A 20509-nucleotide genomic window follows, 5' to 3' on the forward strand; every position below is an offset into this window, starting at 1 on the left:
TCTTCTTTGCGTAAATTGCTTCTGGGTGGTTTGCTGGAGCAGAGGATGTTGGTGACTTCAAGTCTGATTTTATTGGCTTCATCTGGGTTGATTTTGGTTAGGCTAGCTTCGACTCCGCATATGATGTTTTCCGTGGGGATGCGTCTCGGGGCGACTGCAAAGTTGAAACCTTTGGAGAGTACTTTGGTTTCAGTTGAGGTGAGGATCCTGTCTGATATGTTATGTACTGTTTGTTTCATGGGTTGTTGTGGACAACAACATAATCATTCTCCCAGCAGACAAAGGTAATGCCACTGTTGTGATGAACACATCGGACTACCAAGCAAAACTATCAAATCTACTCCAAGACCCTACCTATCAACCTATAAAAACAGATCCCACCACCTATCTGGAAAAAACCACCAAATCCAAAATAAAAGCCTCTCCTATCAGTGAAGAAATCCAGCTAAGAATCATCCCCAGAGAAAAATCATCCAGATGCCCCAAACTCTACGGCCTCCCCAAGATACACAAAGAAGGAACACCACTCAGACCAATAGTCAGCTCCATAGGCTCACCTCTACAAAATCTCGCTAAATTTCTCGCCAAGCAACTTCAGCCCTATGCAGAATCCATCTCTTCACACGTTCCAAACTCCTTCCAGTTCATAGAAACAATAAAGAAGCAAAACCTACATCCCAATGACCTACTTGTGAGCTTCGATGTTGTATCTCTCTTCACACAAGTGCCCATTAATGAAGCCTTGACAGCCATTCAAAACAAATACAATCCCCCCGAATACATCTTGGACCTGACCAACCACTGCCTAACCAACACGTACTTCATCCACAATGGACAAAGATACAAACAGATAGAAGGAGCACCTATGGGATCACCCCTCTCACCGGTCATCGCAAACCTGTACATGGAACACTTTGAAACCAATGCTTTAGACAAGTCAGAACACAAACCCAAACTTTGGCTCAGATATGTTGACGACACCTTTGTAATTTGGCCACACGGGAAAGAAAAACTGGATAGCTTCCTCACACATCTCAACAGCCTACACCCCAAAATACAATTCACTATGGAAATAGAAGCCAACAACCAACTTCCCTTCCTTGACGTCCTAATCTACAAAAAACCTGATGGCTCCCTAGGACACACTATCTACCGGAAAAAAACACACACCAACCGCTACTTACATGCACAATCACACCACCACCCTGCACAAATAAACTCCGTAGCCAAGACTCTCATCTCCAGAACCAAACGCCTGGCTGACAAAGACCACCTGACAACTGAGTTACAGAATCTCTCAAATGTGTTAATTGCCAATGGATACCAGCAAAACAGGGTTATGAAGCTAATCCAAAAAGAAACACCCCCCAAAAACCAAGACACAGAAGAAAACAATGGCATGGCCCTCCTTCCGTATATCAAGGGCACTACAGATAAAATTAGCAAAATCCTCCATAAACACAATATCAAAACAGCCTTTTGCACCAACCAAAAAATAGCCAATATCCTCAGAAACCCCAAGGATAAAATCCAGTTGGAAAACCAAGGGGTCTATGAAATACCCTGCAAAGTCTGCCCAGCCACGTACATTGGACAAACAAACAGACGAATAAATGCACGTATTGCAGAACACAAGAATGCCGTCAAAAAAGAAGAAAAAACTTCCTCTCTTTTCCAACACATGAAAGAAACAGGACACGAAATTAATTTTGCAGATTCCAAATTGCTCTTTAACATGGAACATCACCACAAGAGAATAATCATGGAAGCCATCGAGATAGAGAAACACCCTCACAACATGAACAAGCGTGACGACACATCCCGCTTGCCAGACATCTGGAAATTAGCCCTCCCCACAAAAACTGACACCAGAGCCAGAGGCACACAGAACGCCATCACCAATCAACCACACCAGACCCAAACCCAGACCCTCTCCACAGATAAATTACAGACACCATCCAGTAGCCAAACCATGGTGGCACCTCCGGATGCTGCACCCCCCTGCAATCCCTACACAGATCTGGCTGGCACAGGCCACAAAACCACAGCTCGCCCCTATACACGAAGCCAAGCCAGAGCACAACAAAATGCAGTACAGCCATCTTCTCAGAAAAACTCTTCACAAAGTTCAAGAGGTCAAGACACAAAGGCCTTAGCAACTAATCCACACCTAATGACCCACCTAAGTGGTACTCAGGATATCACTCAAGAAATCACTCAAGATATCCCTCAAGTAATTAAGGAACAAAAGAAGAAAAGGCACACTAGCCTGGGAACTTCCTCTCTGCCCAGAACATTGGAGGCTATACACCACACCTCCTCAACAGTATTTATAGGAACTCAAACACTGAGATCCTGCTCTGTTCCAGTAACAAGAAGCCGAAAGCACCAGCCTGAAGATGACGAGTGAGACCTCGTCGAAACGTCGCCTAGACACCCCATCTTTTAAACGGGAAGACACCCGAGGACACCAAAACCTGCATTCCTGTACCCGTGAAAATCTACGAAAGCATATATATATATATATATATATATGCAGGAGAGCTGCTAGGATTACTGAAGTGTTCCCTTGATGCTCACTTTCAACGAGCCCTTTCCCCTGCTAAATGCTGAGAGATGTCTGGTCTGTGCATGAAATGGGACTGGAAGGCATCTTTTAAAACATGAATGTGCAAGAGAACAGCCATCTTCAAATGTGTGCCTTTGGTGCCAGGTTACAAAGGTGGCTCTCGTGCAAGCGTCTGATCCAAGAAGCATCAAATAAAACAGGAAGGATAAAATCTGCCCCACATTAATGCACACATCATTTTAATTTGGGGCCTGTGCCACAACACCCATTGCCATCTCTAATGCAAACATATATGTAGGCAGTTATTAAAAGACAGTTATCCAGCAGCTTGTAAAAGCTCTATTGAGTGACTGCAGCCTGTTGTGTAATTACATACTTAGCTCATCAGCAAAGTATTTATCATTATTAGCTGATCATTATCACTAGGAGAAGACACTAGAGTCTGGTCTATAAATACGCATTTAAACCAAATTTAAAACAGGATCGTCCAAGTCACAGATAAAAGGAAATGGAGGGAGGGAGGGCGGAATGAGGTCACTCAGTTCACTTGCTTGCCAATGAAGAAATATTATTTGTAACATTCCTTCTAATTTATGTCTTGATCTTCTCAGACTGGAAGCATCCCCTTTTTTCAGAGGGTGAAGACAGAAACAAAACACTCATCACAAATGGCCCTGCATCCCCAGTGCAATTCCAGATTTCTGATTTGCCTTACATACACATAAGCACAATACCAGAAAGTCAAATACTGGTTTAGCTCCTCCCCTCAGTCTCCGGGCAAGCTATCCATTTTAAACATATATATTTAAAATCGAATGCATGTCATATGTTCATTATTCACCTTTATTGAACGGGATTTGCATAAACAGCTATTGGATTGGGCTGTGTGAGTTGGTGATGGAGAAGGTGCTAGCCAATACATTCCTTCCATTTTCTCCTAGTAATTCTTCACACTGAACTGCATTGAAAATATGCAGAGCTCATCCCGGAAAAGAAAATGTCTGTTTCTACTGAACATAGTGAGGGTGCTTTCAAAGTGGCCTCACTTGTCTCAACATGTTACTTCTGTCTTCAACCTGTGAAGCCCAAGCATGTACACAAGAAAACCTTGACAGAAGGTGCATGTAATAAAATCTCAATGTGTTTTTCCTACGGAAAACAGCTTCAGTAGGGTGGGTGGGTGGGTGACATATACAAGAGAACAAGCCGAATAATAATAATAATAATAATAATAATAATAATAATAATAATAATAATAATAATTTCCACTATTATGATCATGGTATTTAACAAAATCAAGCTGCATAAAGGAATATCTAAGTTATGTAAAGGGTGGGTTGCCTTTATCATCTGTAAATGTTGACCTCAGCAGCTTTATCTTTTTGCTTGTATAAGGAAGATCAAATAAAATTGCATGTGAGTTCTTCATTATTAACAACAGGGGGGAAAGATATTCAGTACAGTCATATAGTAAATAATACCTAGTTATCTAAATTGTAAAACATGTGTGGAGATTCAGTTTGTGAAACCTTTGAGCATAATATACTTCACTACGAAGAGGAGAGTAAGCAAGGGCATTGGTTACAGTGTAGCCAAGGTAAAGGGACAATCGAGATTATTTCTGACTGAAATTTAGTGGTGCCAGAGAGTGAGATTATAGGTAAGAAAGTCAGCAGTCCTGGAAACTGGTAAAATATAAGACATCAATAATATGAGGCTAGCTGGATGCCACACACATTGCTGGGTACTCAAAAGTAAGCAAGGGTATGTTTTTCCAAGCTCAGTCCCATTGCATCTCACCTGATATCTGTCAAGGTCTTTTAAGCAAAAGAAGGTCTCTATCAAAGCCAAAATGAAGTAAGTAAATCCAAGACGCTGCAGAACACCTGGAATCCTTGCCCAGCTCCATGACACTGTAGGTACAAAGCTGAATGTTACATATAAGACCTAATTTGAGGGAAAAAAATTCCAGTACATGATCTGCAATCATGCATGTTACATATTTTTATATTTGGCCCAAAATTACTGAGTAATCAGATGCATCAAGGATTTGGTTCCAATACCAAGAAACCTATGGGCTAAGGCTTGGAGTCCAGTGATTGTGTGCATTCAGGTCCCAGAAGCCTCTTCAGGCATAGTACATGGGTGCAAGAATAGGCTTTGCAGTTGACAGGCAGTATGAGACTTCTAGATCAGTATGTGCCATCCTGGTGCCCTCCAGATGTTTTGGACTACAACTTGCATCAGTCCCAGCCAGCACAGTCATAGAATCATAGAATTGTGGGGTTGGACAATTTTGTATACAGAATGCCCTGTATACAGAATGCCCTGGGGCCAATCCCTGGCACTTCAGGTAGGCCTGGAGAAGACACTTTTTTGAAACCCTGGAGAGCCACTGCCAGTCAGCCAAGAGCAGCAGAACCCCTGGATTGCAGCAAGGGTCATCTAGTCCAACCCCCTGCAATGCAGGAATCTTTTGCCCAACGTGGGCTCGAACCCACGACCCTGATATTAAGAGTCTCATGCTCCACCAACTGAGCTATCGTGTTGACTGAGGCTAGTGGGAGTGGCATTTTAAAATTTCCGGAGGGCACTAGGATGGTGAAGGCTATTCTAGATTCACCATAGATCTTAGGAGCTGGCCTTTTGCCTTCGATTGGCCAACTCTTTGAAGTAGCACTTTGAGCCTATTGAGCCTATTGCACATCAGGCTTCAACTCAACTCCCCAGTGTCACCTCCAGCCAAGAGCAACAGAACCCCTGGATTGCAAAAAACCAAACGCTTTCAGGTCTGGAATTGGGTATAGCTGTCCACATCAACAGCCTCACTCTGACAATGCGCTCAATGAACTACAGAACATTTGGAGAAAGTTCCTCTATGCAACCTTCATTGCGCCCTGTGCGCATCAATGTCTTTACCTCCCTGTCAACCCACCACTTCCGAGAGATGAAAGTTAGCTAGTCTCTTTAGAGGTGCCCAGACATTTTGACAATTTCTGACAGTTTCAGATATGTCTCAACTTTCTCCCAATCAAGCTGTCTGTTCTCTATTCTAAAATACTGTCCTTTCCACAAAGCCACCCAGCAACTTAAAGTGCTTACATTTACAATTGTGAATCTGAGGATTAATCAGCAGGTTTCATACTTTTAAAGCTCTGGGCTCCATCCAGCTTGTGCTGTCCACTTAAAGGGGAAGTATTCCCATCAGTCCATTACTGCCATTTATTCTTAATGTACTGCTCTTTTGTTGTGCAAGCACAAAGGGGACAAAGACAGAAGAGGAGGCTGCTGAAGAGTGCTTGGCTTTCTCATTTGCTCTCATGGAGGTGGAACTTGGCCATTCCGAACAAAAGGACAATGAACTAAAGTCAAATTTTATGGGAATGTCATTTGTCTAAGGCAATCATTTTGTTTTATGCTCTCCATTTCAAGCTGTAGGCTATTTTGGAGTAGGGGGCAGCATTTTACAGACCATTTTCCTTGTGGTGAGTAAGCACTGGAGACTTATCTGATTATTTACATCAGGGGTTGCCAATGTGGTGACTTCCATATGTTGCTGGACTGCGGCACCCATCATCACTCAACACTAGCCGGGATGATGGCGATGGCTGGGGATGATGGGAACTCTAGTCTAACAACTTCTGGAGGGCTTTACATTGGCTGCCCCCAATGGGGCTGGAAAAAAATCTCTGAGCCTGAAACTCTGGAGAGATACTGCCACTCAGGACAAGACCATACTGGGACTGACAGACCAATAGGCTAGCTCACTATAAGATACTAGCAAATCTTGGCATTCTTTAAATTTAGCGAAATATTGCTAGCAGCTCCTCCTAGCAGCTAAGCCTTACTCAATTGTGAAAAGATAACAGAGTCCCCACAGTCCTGACATTTTGTCCTGGATGTAGCTTGGCTTGCTAGTGCTGGAATGAGGAGATTTATAATTTTGACCTTTTGATATGAAGATGTCCCTCCTTCAAAGGCTACTAGCTATGACACGACTATTGATGACTGCTAGCCACAGTGACTCGTCACGCTGGCCACGTGACCCGGAAGTGTCTGCGGACAGCGCTGGCTCCCAGCCTCTAGAGTGAGATGAGCACACATCCCTAGAGTCTGTCAAGACTGGCCCGTACGGGCAGGGGTACCTTTACCTTTACCTAGCCACAGTGACTATGCTCTGCTGCCACAGTTGGAGGTAGCAACAGTTCTGAATACCAGTTGCTGGAAACCACAGGGATCTTGTGCTCCCACCCTGCTTGCTGGTTTCCCACAGGCTTCTAGTTGGCCACTGTGAGAACAGGATGCTGGACCAGATGGGCGATCAGCCTGATCCAGCAAGCTTTTCTCGTGTTCCTATGTTCATGCAATGCCAGCTAGGTTGCAGACATACCATTCTTTTTCTAACTTTTTTGCTCTCACGGGTATTTGTGTGGAATCATTTCAGAGAGGACTGAAATTGCATTGATATATATATATATATATATACACACACACACACACACACACACACACACACACAAACACACACAAACACACACACACACACACACACACACACACATATAAAATCGCTGTGTTGCTAAATATATAATCCTGTTTGCCTTTCAAACACACAAATGTTGGCATGAATGGGGGTGGGCAACCAAAGACCCTTTAACTAATGGGATGAGTGTAAAAAATACTAGAATTGAAACATTGCTGAGAAAGTCCATTCTGATTCAGATAAATGGAAAAGTGTGGTATAATATTACCTGTTTTCCATCACATTACGAAAAAATGTTAGATTGTACTGGGGTGTGATTGGGTTAGTATTAGGTTTTTTGATCATATGATACATGGTAGAAACCCTTCACATTACTCTTGGGAAACTACAAAGCCAGCTGGCAGATACTGAAAACTCAAGTCAAATTCACAACATATCATCTAGCTCATTTTCAATCACATTTAATTATTTATTAAATTATTGTATTTTCAGAACCCTGAAAGAGTCAGGTATGATAAAATTCGCATCATGCCAATCAGCCAGGCATAGACTAAGGTACTGGTATTAAATATAATCTTTTATTACATTTCCTCTCTTCATTCCATATTTGAATATGAGACACAATCAGCCATATGAATTGGTTCAATTATTTCCAAGATTTCTTTTGGAGTCTCAGTACAAAACACATCTGAGCACAAAAGCCAATGAAGAAGGGAGGTAGTGGATCAGGAAGATAATAAAATATAATCTGGAGGCTTAAAATTTATAATTCTAGACCTGTAGGGCTCAGACGCAAAGCTTTCCAAAAGAAAAACTTCCTACACTTAAGATTATTTTCCTGTTGCTCACGCTTAAAATTCTGAATTTGGCTCAGGTGAAGGCCTCTCCCCAAATTATGCTACGGCAGGGATAGCTGCCTTGTTGTCTAGCATAAATAGCAATATAAATAAATAAATATAATAAAGCTTATCCTACAAATTCTTAACTGTTAAATGTTTTTCCTTTACTAATGTTTTCGCTGCTTTCAAATTCTTTTAAGTACTATACCATACCCTCCAACATTCCTCAGATGAAAATAGGGACATTTCTCACTCCCCTCCAACTGGCCTTCATCAAACCGCCCACCCCCAATTTTTTGGTCTTTGTCCCCCACAGAGCCTTTTCTATCAGAAGAAGGGGCAAGATTAGACGCAGATGCACAAAGCTTTTTAAAAATAATTTTAAAAAATCAAGACTCCTTGCGCTGCGCTCCATTTCCTCTTTCTTCCCCCCTGGGGCAGCCCTGCCCTCTGCCTGCACCTCAGAGGCAACGTATCATGCAGAGCTGGGCCTCGGTTGCAGCAGCCTTTTCTCCTTGCCTGCTCCCCAGCAATTGCTGCAAACTGCCCAAGGGAGAAGGCCAGTTAGTGGTGGCCACGGAGAGGCAATGGGATACTCCCTAGCAGACGCCACTGCCATCACCACCGTTTCTTGGGACAAGGGCCAGCTCATCCTCCTCCTTGACCTCAGCAGTAGCAGCAGTGGCAGGGGAAATAGGGACATTCCAGGATCAAATCAGAAGCCAGGCTTTCATGATTCCGGGACTGTGCCTGAACAATCGGGGCACCTGGAGGATATGCTATACAATCCATTATCCCTTTGAAGTAAGTCACTATGACATGAATTTTACAGGTAAGGAACTGAGATGTGGATACATCAAACCCTAGGCCCTAGTCAGATGGAATAAGGCCTAGGGTCTGATGGAGGCAATTCCACACCCTGTTTCCGTGGCAACACAGATCATAAGGCAAGGTATTCATCCAAACACCCTTTTAAATGCTGTCTCAAACCCATTAGTGTCCTCTGCTAAAACTGCAAGCAGACAAAACTTTCCCAGGCCGAAGTATCTTTCTCAAACACTGAATTAATTGTTAGCTGAATTCTTTTTAACACTGGGACCTGCTAGTATACCCAAATACTTTTACATTTCAAAAATGCACTCCATTTATATTCTACTTAAGGTGATGTTCAATGTTGTTTGTTCTGCCAGAAATTATTCACGTCCCTTTCCTAATCTTATTCACTAGACTAAAGCTTCTTTTAGGTTTAGGACTGTCAGCTGTTGATAATCTTATTGAGGTAGGGTGCTTTTTAGAGCAATGGGAGTGACTTTCTTTATAGTCTTCTGCACACCTTTGGGAAACATAGTCCTCTAAACACAGTAGTACTTCTAAGCAAACAGGCCTGAGATTGCTCTGTAAATCCTGTAAAAGGAACGTAAGGATGATGATGATGATGAAGCAGCAGGAGGAGGAGTGTTAGCATTGCTATGGATGAAATGTCTATGCTAGAAGCTGAAGGAAAACATATTTAATTGAATATTTTGAGTTGGATTGGGGGTTTTAAGACAGCCATTGTCTCTTATATCCTGCCCTGCTATAGCACAGAGGTGCACTCCTCCCAAGACAGATGGATGCCGACACTCTGAAGAAAACCTATCTGAATACCACGCACCCACAGTGCTGTCCTCTACAGAGGAAACCGTACATCTATCCTGGTTCCAGCTTCAGAATCCTGCAAATACAGAACTTTATTAAGGCTTCCATTATTAAGCTCTTCCTTTAAAGAAAGCAGAAACTCGTGGTTAGGAAGAAATATGTGTGACCCCAACTGCACTGCACTGTGGATTTAAAAGGGCAACTGTCAAGAACATAATGCATTTCGGGGGTGGAGATCGGGATTTGAAAGCCGACACCACAATGGCTCCATAAGTACTCAGCACTTGGAACTGGCTATCCTGCAGTACTGAAGTGCAGAGATTTGCAAAAAAAATAAAAATATAAAAGTCACAAACATATCTAATCTAAGTGCCAAGTTCTTAGTTCCTTCTCATTTCTCTCCCTTCCCCTGGGCTGCATAAAAAGAGCTGTCTTTGGTTTCTGCTGGAAAATGGATGCTGCATGTAACAGCCAAGAGAGAGAGAGAGGGAGGGAGGAGAAAGCATTCTGATAAATAAATGATCCACAGAGGGTGTTATGCCACCATGACTGTTGCTGCCTTTCCCAAATACTTCCAGTGCTTACAGGATTTGCCATTGGGGGCAGCAGAAATGAGACACCTCCGGTCTGGTAATTGTTGTTTCTAAAAGTCTCCAGATCAGATTATTGTCACTAAAAGTACCTCTCTGTTTTGCCAAACTAAATTAGCGAGCCATTTTTGCTGAAAGCAGAAAAGTGTTAACAGTTGACATGCCCAGCACCAGCTGCTGGGCCTTTAATAGGCAATAACTAGATATGTTCTGCTGGTGAATGCAAAGTTGTAATTTGCTGTTGCAGACTGTTGTGTATTTAGCAAAACAAGCAAAGAAAACTATGGCAACTATTGCTCAAAAGGCCCAAAAAATAAAAATAAATCACCAGGGACTCCTTTTTAGAAAGCATAGTAGGGTCCCCCATTCAATAAATGGTTTTAAGCATTCATTATTTTTAAAGCCTAGATCTTCTATCTGCAGATGGAGATAATAATGTACCATTGGGGAAAATAATAGTCCTATTCATGAATTCAAAAGGCCACATGGAGGCTCTTCACTTTCCCCTTCTGAGCAGGACGATCTGAAGTGGGTTGCAAACATGTTACACATCTCCTTGCTATCAGGAACTCGGTCATATGTGCTCATGAGGCCCCAGAGACCTTCTCTCTAAACACAAGAAGATTGGGGAGGGAGCAGGCATCATAGAATTGTAGAGGTCATTTAGTCCATACACCCCCCAAAATGCAGTAATCTCAACTAAATCATCCATGACCACCCAACCTCTGCTTAAAAACCTCCAGTGAAACAGAGTCTCCAAAACTTCCTGAGGGAGTCCGTTCCACTGTAAAACATCACATTCTGTCAGAAAGGTCTTCCTGGTGTTTAGTTGGAATCTTCTTTCTTGTAACTTGAAGCCATTGGTTCGGGTCCCACCCTCCGGAGCAGCAGAAATCAAGCATGTACCATCCTCCATGTATCAGTCCTTCAGATATTTGAAGATGGGTATCGCCTCTCAGTCTCCTCTTTTCCAGGCTAAACATACCCAGTTCCCTCAACCATTCCTTATAAGGTTTGGTTTCCAGACTCTTATCATCTTGGTCGCTCTCGTCTGCACATGTTGCAGCTTGTCAATATCCTTCTTAAATTGCAGCAACCAGAACTGCACAGAGTATCCCAGAACTGCACAGAGACACTGGGGGCAGGGCCAGCAATGCCCCACAGCAAAAAAAAAAGGGGGGGAGCAAGGGTCACTTGGCCATAGAGATTTAAAGCACAGGCCATGCCTGGAAAGCACAGAGGAAAGATAAGTGTGGATATTGTACGTGATTGTATGATAAAAACACTAATGACCGAAAGGCAATTATACTTACATGGACCATCTCTTGGTCCGTAGTTAAGGAAGCAGAGTCCCATCAAGAGTAAGATCACAGTCCTCCAGGTCAATTTACGCAAGAGCTGGATACGGCTCACTCCTCTTTTCATCATCGCATGGAAAGCCAGTGCTACTGATGTGCCAATGATGAAAACAAACCTATAAACATCAAGGATTTGTCAAAAACCCAACTCAAACCATACATTCATTGATTTTCCTTTCGATTCAAATCTATCGGACTCCATTCGCCTAAGTAAAATCTCCATTGACAGGGAAGGTAAGGATGAATGGGCATTTGTTTCGGGATATCTTTTCATCTCACACTTCCAAAATGGGTGTTCCAGAAGTAAATAAAATTATTTTCTAGAAAAGAAATCACCATTCCCAGTAGATGAGACAAACTACAACTCAGATTTAAAAGCAGCTTGCCTTGTTGGCTAAGAGGGCTGTGGTAGAGGAAATGGCCCTTGTCCTTGTGGAAATGCCCTTAGATTATCTCCTAGAGCTTGGGAGCTATAGTAACATGCTAGCAGCCTCCTGCTCTTTATGCAAGAGAAAGTCAGTATTAGGGCAAATGATTCAGTGAAAGAACTGTTCCAACTAGTCTTCCTTGGGTATATCCATTTCAGCAACCAGTAACCCAACATTCATCAGTTGGAGAGTCATTCTTTTAAATTTACTTTTAATATCAAGAATGGCAAAGGGCCAAATCAGAGATGATGGCAGAAGACTAGGTCTAAAGGGACAGGTTTTGGTGCATGATAAAAGTTTTCTTGTAAAATAGTTATAAAACCAATACAAGTTTGCACCTACAAAGAACAAAGGTTGCATTTTGTTCTAATGAATGGTAACTTTGCCATATTGATTTATGCTAGCTTTGTGTTTATTTTTACATTGTTGGTTACGTACTATTGTTTTTTATTGCTTTTAAATTTATTTTGCTTGCATTTTTTATTTTATTACTGACTTTTGTAAACTGCCCAGAGGACAGAGGAAATGTTGTAAATAATCTATAAATTGATTTACATCTAATCAATTAATTCAGTCAAAACACAGATTAATCAATTAAAAGTTCTTTTTTAAATAGTTGGCAGTTTAATAGGCATAAAATTCCTAATAAACCAGCTGGTAGAATTCAGTACTACAAGATGTGGAGATAAATACCGGCTTACATAGCTTTAAAAGTTGATTAGACAAATTATTGGAGAATTTATTTGAGTTTAAACATATCCTCAATATAGATGTTGAAACATGGTTGAAAGCATAATTAAACAGACTATTAAATTAAATACACCATTACTTTGAAGTGAACATGAAATGGAAATAATTAATGAAGTAATTGGTAAATTGGTAACTATTTTCAATATGATGAAAAAGGGAAGTCAGAGAGGGAATAGGATTGTATATAATTTGGGGTGCAAGGGATTTGGGGTGTTAAGAGAACATTTTAACAAATACGGCAACATTATCTAAACAAAAGTAAAGACACAGTTCAACTGAAAGGGGAAACAGAGAGCAAGAAGATCAACATAAGCAAAATGGCTCAAAGAGGATATATATTTTTAAAATGTGACTAACAACTTTGCCTTATAAAATAAGTGTTCTGAACAATCCGCTATTGCTTGAACCGCATGAAAACCTGAGACGGATGTAAAGATGCTAATTCAGGATGTGGAGAGGAAAACAGTCTTCAGGGAAAGGACATTTTTTTAAAAAATGCCAAATGTGCAAATCTGTCATTCTTTGCCTTAATGGGCACTTATAAATGTGCAACTTGCCAAAGATCTTCCTCCACAATATGATTGTGGTTATAAAACGAACAGCATGGTCAATAACATGATCTAATCTGATTGAAGGGGCCAGTAAGAAAATTATTACCCACTTTACAACCCATTAACATCAACCTTACATTACAGGAATGCACACGATAGATTTAAAACTTGCTTACTTAAAGCAAGGGGCTCTAAATAAACTCCATTACATTTGTTGGGGTTTGGTTGTTGTTGTTTTATTGCAGAAGCAAAAATGAATACCCCCCTGGTGACTGGACCAAAATGGGGAAGGGGATATGCTGCTGATAGGATGCTTGCTGAGTTAGGGTATTTTGACAGTCATATATAGATGTTGGAGAGAATGACTGTTTAGATAGCTTTTGCCTTGACAAACTGATACAGATGGGGAAAACATGGCACAGAGGAAGCTCAAATATCGCAAATGTAGTTACTAGGATTTAGGACACAGAGACTCTGACTTGGAACAGAATGCATCGCTTGGAATTTTTAATTGCATCTGTGTTGCCGAGAAAGCTCTATATGCACCCATCTTGGAACAAAGACTAACATTATATGTTATTATTAATCACAGAAGTATTAAGAATTTGCCCATCATATATCACTGGCTGTAATAGAAAGCAAAATTATGTAAGGTTACATTGACCTTTAACCCAAGAAACATGACCGAGATACCTTCATTCTATTCAGCATTAAGTTTGAATGCTGATTTGAACAGGAAAAAATAGTTTGGAAAAGGAAATTTCATGTTAGAAAAAGGCTACTAGTCTGAGTGGGTTATTGATCAAGAAAATGGCTGTTATGAGGAAGTTAAGGGATTCTGTTCCATCACTTGTCAGGCCTATGCAGATTATAAATGTCAAATTATAGTTTTGCCAATACAGTAAGTCCATAATTTATGCACATTTAAGTTGTGAGCCTTCAGTTTTACTTGTGTGGCAATATTATTATTATTTTAAGAAGTGGAAAGAGGGCAGGGTTCCGGGAAAAATGACTGGCAATCCCTCCTGTCACTGAACCCAATGGGCTTTGATTGTACGTGGTTTTGGCTTTAGGTGCGATCCCTGGATCATACTGCGTAAATTATGGGCTTACTGTTCAGTTCAGTCCGAAGTGTGAGACTAAAGCAAATAGCAAAGCGAAATCCCTCAAGGTGACCAGGAAGCAGTGGCGTAGCGTGGGGGGTGCAGGGGGGGCCGGCCGCACCGGGCGCAACATCTGGGGTTAGGGCAAATCCACAGGTTAGGGGGCGCAAATCCACGGGTTAGGGGGCGCAAATTACTTGCCTTGCCCCGGGTGCTGACAACCCACGCTACGCCACTGCCAGGAAGGTAAGAAAGTTGGCCTTTTCACATAACCTGCTATTCATTTAAATCCATTCATATATTTAACTACAAGGCATTAAGGTTAAAATAACCAAGTGATATCCATGCATATGTGAACAAGTTCAAAGAATTTTTCAGAGCAGAAAGAAATGATATTGCTGAGCAGTTTTTGATAGCTTACCAGGGCATGACCAGATCTGCAACTGTCAGTCCTATGATGAAAACACAACAATGATTTTAAAATGCTGATTGTTTAACAATACAGTTTACCAATTCATGTGGTAGATAAGAACAACAAAATGGATCTGATGTCTGACACAGCATCTTGCTACTCCTCATGGCCATATGAATACATCTGGAAGCATACTAGAATTGTTTGCAAATACTACAGGATTTGTAAGTTTACACATCCTCCAATCATTATGACTGCCTCCTGCTACCACAATAATTCTTGCAAAAATATTCTGAAGAAGAAGAGTTTGGATTTGATATCCCGCTTTATCACTACCCGAAGGAGTCTCAAAGCGGCTAACATTCTCCTTTCCCTTCCTCCCCCACAACAAACACTCTGTGAGGTGAGTGGGGCTGAGAGACTTCAGAGAAGCGTGACTGGCCCAAGGTCACCCAGCAGCTGCATGAGGAGGAGCAGGGAATCGAACCCAGTTCACCAGATTACGAGTCCACTGCTCTTAACCACTACACCACACTGGCTCTCTGACTCTTATACAAATTAGTTTTGGTTTCTGAATAAGGCAAATAGGCCACACATTTTATGCAGAGTAAGTTTCTTTACTTCTTTCATTTGTTCTGAGTTCCAAATTTGAATTTTCTTACTTCAAAGGGCAAGGGTATTTTTCACAGCAGAGTGTTGCTGAGTTGGCTCATATAACCCAGATTCAGATATGGCAAAGCACTGAAAACCAAGATCAATGCCCAGATAAAAGCAGCATAATTTTCTTGCTGGATCACACCCCAATCATGGCTAGCCCTGCCATCTGCCATGATGAAGACCTGTTTCAAGAGTCACCATGAGGGGGTGGACAGATAGAGACATAAGATTAAATGGTACAGAAATTGGTTGTTGTTTTTAAAGGTCTCCAATTCAGGTAGCAAAAGGTTTGGGCTTTCACTGACCAGAGCTCATCTACTCCATTATTTTATTTAGTACTTTTGACTCAACGTTTTATTTCTAATAGAATTGTAGAGTTGGAAGGGACCCCAAGGGCCATCTTGTCCACCCCCCTGCAATGCAGAAATCTCAACTAAAGCATCCATGACAGATAGCCATCCAACCTCTGCTTAAAAACCTCCAAGGAAGGAGAGTCCACAACCTGCTGAGGGAGACCATTCCACTAGTAGATGTGAGTCAGAACCTCACAATCAGAGGTCAAAGGTGATTCCCACCCTCTTATTGTTCCCAGCATGTGCTATTGAGAGATATACTACCGCTATAGAAGGAGGTACTATTTACCAGGCAGAGCTAATAAAACAGGTTGCTTATTTTTAAGTGTACGTCTTCAGGTCCTGCACCCGCACATAGTAACTTCCTGCTTTGCTCCTCATATCTTTCATTTGCCTAATCATTTTTCAAAATAATGTGCAAAGAAACATTTCCGTGAAGGTCAATGCCTCACAACAGCACCGGATTTAGGGAAGTGCAGTTCTCCTAACAACTGTCAGTAGGCTTAACAACCCAAGAGTCTTTGGGGGAATCTTGTGATTGTTCAAAGTGATATAATCCTGCTTTAAATGTATAGTGCAGATGGGTCCCATGTCTTAAAACACAGACCCTGCCCAGGTTATGGCACGCCAAGTCAAACACAGCCCACTAGCAATGTATGGCAAGCAATCCAGAGCCTTATAACTCTAATTTTGCTGCCTGGACCTCAAAAACAGAAGAGTTGTCAAGGACTTGGCAAGCCACTATGAATGACTGGTAGACTGTGCCTGGCTTGGAAGCTCCAGCTGGTCAGACTTTATGTAACATGTGAATGGCCATGCAAGTGTATACAGTGGTATCTCAGGTTAAGAACTTAATTTGTTCTGGAGGTCCGTTCTTAACCTGAAACTGTTCTTAACCTGAAGCACCACTTTAGCTAATGGGGCCTCCTGCTGCCCCTGCGCCGCTGCTGCACAATTTCTATTCTCATCCTGAAGCAAAGTTCTTAGCCCAAGATAATATTTCTGGGTTAGCGGAGTCTGTAACCAAAAGCGTATGTAACCTGAAGTGTATGTAACCCGAGGTACCACTGTATAACAGTCCACATACACATTAGTAAGTGAGGACAACATAATATGAAATGAATGACCCTTCATTTCTAGTATGCTCTTTTCCCTGTTCAGTAACTTCACAACACAAAAGTGATGAAGATATATCTAACTTTGTTTCACAGAGTCAGTGGGCCAGTGCCAATTGGCAGGGACAGAGGAATATTTCAAGAAACATTTGTTGAGCGTTGACAAGTTGTAAGAGGAGATCCACCAAACCAATACTCTCGTGACTGAAGCAGGACTGGGAAAGACGTGTGGTTTTCCCAGATTAAACTGTGCATGTAATTAAAGCCTGTGTTATGAAGATGGCAGTTCAGAAGTACCGCCAATTGATTTCTGAGCTAAAATACAGAGCGAGGCAATTATTGTACTTGGCATCATGCTAATCCATTTAACCGAGAGCCCAATAACAGGAAACCATTGTTACACAATATGTAACTCAGATTGGGGCGACTGTAACATGATCTTAAAAGCTTCTCTAGCTCTCAGAAGTCAATATACTCCTTGCAAAAAAGGAAGGGTCAGCAAAACGGAGCTGTTACAGACCTTGCTTAAACCTAAAGAAAATGGCCTCATAGACAATGCACTGAGACAATAAAATTAAAGGATGAACTCCAGCTAAATAAAGTAATGGTCCTCCAGTGGAAAGGCAAAATACAATTAGCATTCACATGCTTATTTTAAGATCAATATTTTTTCATGCTGATTTGCTGAAGAGGCTTTTATGAAGTTTAAGCAGAGTTCATTGTTAAATACTCTTTACCTACAGAGGATATGGTAGGCCATATTAATTCCTGTTTCTTTTGGGGATCAATAATGAGTTTGCTGATTGGTATAAAGTGCTTAGGGATGCAGCAAATGCAATGGGAAGTTGTCCCCTACCATTCCACGCAGCGTGCTCAAAGAACCAGTAGCCCCCGCCTCCACAGTTCAGAAAAACCATGATGGTGAGAGAAAATCTGAAAGGAGAAAAGGGTTAATGGGTTAGGAAACCAGGTGAAAAATTGCTGGTTTTGGGCAGTGACACTGTTGTACCTAAAGGTTGGAAATAAGACTAAAAATCAGATTGACTAAACAACTTAGAATGATAACATTCTTCTCTGCAAATGAGCAAGTTTGTGTTAAATAATTTGAACATAAGCTTACATTGCATTAAAGAAAGACTCTTAGCATGCATTAAAAGAAAACAACAACAGGTAATCTATATATATTTTTATCACGGCAAGACAAAGGAATCTTAGCATGCTATTTTTCGATGTGCAGAAAGGGTTGCTTCTCCCACCCATATCTCTGTTGGAAGCACATTCATATGCCCAACCCTTAAAAATGCAGTCTGAAATGGTATAGCCTGGAAAAGATTTTGCCATTTGACAGGAGGTTACCACCTTACTGAAGGTAAGCAGGTCTGTACTGTAGGTCTGGTCAGTGCTTGGATGGGTGAGTGCCTGGGAACCACATGTATGTTGCCTGAGGTTCGCTGAGATATAAATAAACCCACTGCATATGTAGATTGCCTTAGAAATATGTGTATACCTCACTACCCAACTGCAACTAAGCAATGGACCATTTGCCCACCTTAAAATTCTATTTAAACCAAGCAAATCAGGAAGAATACTCAACAAACAGGACACCTGGAGCAGCTTTTAAAAATACTTCTGTCCACACCTTAACCACAAGTTGCTGAGACTAAAATGTCAGAATCAGTAGCTTTGTCAGACCAGGTGAAATGCAATTGACCCCAGATCCCTGCTGAATTGTAGTATCACCCTTTGGCCATCCGCAGTGGAGGTGCATAATGAGGCCGGTAGCTCCCTCTTCTGGAAAACTACCATGTAGCGGTTAGGAGCCATATGTTTGGGTCTTGTTGACCAACTTCCGGGGCCGAGTCTGCTTGTGCCTTCCAGGCTTTCTAGAGAGACACCTATGCTTCATTCAAGTTTGTGAAATTGCACGTCCGTTATTACTCTCATGAAGGTGCTGCACTAGGTTGCATGGCCAACTTCAGATTCTTGCACCTTCAAAAAGACAAAGATCATACAGCAAACAAGGGCTGTTGTCACAAAATATTTGTATAAACAAAACATTCAGGTCATAATGAGCAGCAGCTTCCTCTGATCCTAGATAAGGAGAGTTATGGAAATTTATAATTTGGCTCATTTTGTTTTGTAGGGAGCCATCAACAGCTGCTGTTTTAGCCTAACCATACAAAAATATATGGCTTTTGGCATCAGATTTTTTTTTTTTAAAAAAAGGAGACAGAGGAGATTAATTAGTTTCAGTTTAATGAATACTTTTCATGCTTGCCCTTGGGATGACAATGCACTTAGGTGCTAAATAGAGAGAGCATTTTATGATGAAGAAGAAGAAGAAGAAGAAGAAGAAGAAGAAGAAGAAGAAGAAGAAGAAGGTGGTGGTGGTAGAGAGGGACACTCTTTTTGGTGTTGGTTTTGAACAATGGGGAAAATACTATTCAAACAGCTGGTTATTAAATATTCCACATTTTTCTCAATTTGAAATTGTAACCAAAAATATGACAGTGCATCATTTCAACTGTGCAAGTTGCTGATGCTCTTTCCAGTCTTCCCATGTGCCGCCACCCCCAGCACTGTGCAGGTGTTATGGTAGTTCGGGAGCACAGCCATTATGCGTTTTCTTTTACTTAACAGCTCTTGCAGGAAATGGAAGGTTATATTACAGATCAATGAGTGGGAAAACGGAATATGACAACCTGAGGTCAGAAGCAGAAGGATAGATGGCATTAATTAATTCTTGCACTTGCTAGAAAAGCTATGAGAGATGCCTCATGCAGCCACCACAGCTGATTCCTGAAGGCTAAACTATTCTATCCATTTCTGTACTCTTATTTTTCTGCCTAATATGCAACATTTTGCAAAACAGAGCACCTCTTAAATTACTTCTTTAGTTATTTGAAAATATGCCAGACCATGTTTTTACAGAAATATCCAGCAAATCAGTTTTTAGTGTTAGATACATTTGGAATTTTATTCTTATTTTTGCCTAACAAAGGAGACCCAATATGGCAGTTTATTAATCATATATGATTTAAAAAAAAAATATCTGCATCAACACATGCTTTTATGCATATTTGTGTTTGTTGTCAAAAAGAACTCTGCCACATTGCTCAACAAAGCCCTCAGGGCAGCTTGCACAATCAGAAGTATACTATAATAATAAAACCTCCTTTAATAAAATGAAGAACAATAACAGCTAAAATCATCAACTTCAGCCATCCTCTTAAATTTTCAATACAGATGTAGCTGTATTTAAAGAGAAAAGGAAGCGCTTAATACCTAGCAATGGATTTGGACATCTACACAAAACTCTTTTCCCATTGGTAAGATTTCATGTGAAAACATTGCTGCTTCATATTATTAAAAGAAAGTAGCCCTGCAAGACTTCTTGTAAAGTTAAAATTTGTCCAACATTTCATAACAGTTTGTCCTGTCCCATTTGCAATGAGTCTATAAATCTTATTATTAAAATATTATTCAAAGTCTTTACTAAAACCTAGTGGGAGGCAAAATAAAGGAAACTGGTAGTCATATTAGATATTTACTTCTCAGTAATACATTCATTTTGTATTCAGTAGTGCATATATATATACAGTAAGACATATGGTAATACATATATCTTTCAGTTATACAGAGATCTTATAGATCTCATGTGTA

General features: G+C 41.1%; 1 protein-coding gene across 1 annotated transcript in view; it reads right to left on the minus strand.

The window, feature by feature from the left end:
* The window catches only part of LOC114597092 (heparan-alpha-glucosaminide N-acetyltransferase-like), a 167036-nt gene that overhangs the window by 53655 nt on the left and 92872 nt on the right, over positions 1-20509 (minus strand). The window contains exons 8-11 of the mRNA XM_077930881.1: positions 17703-17779; positions 14731-14761; positions 11433-11593; positions 4370-4482 (exon numbers count right to left, since the gene is read on the minus strand). Of these exons, the coding sequence (XP_077787007.1) occupies positions 4370-4482; positions 11433-11593; positions 14731-14761; positions 17703-17779 (382 nt within the window). The remainder of the gene's footprint in view (positions 1-4369; positions 4483-11432; positions 11594-14730; positions 14762-17702; positions 17780-20509) is intronic.

The sequence above is a fragment of the Podarcis muralis genome, chromosome 6 (genome assembly GCF_964188315.1).
Source record: "Podarcis muralis chromosome 6, rPodMur119.hap1.1, whole genome shotgun sequence".
NCBI classification, from domain to species: Eukaryota; Metazoa; Chordata; class Lepidosauria; order Squamata; family Lacertidae; genus Podarcis; species Podarcis muralis.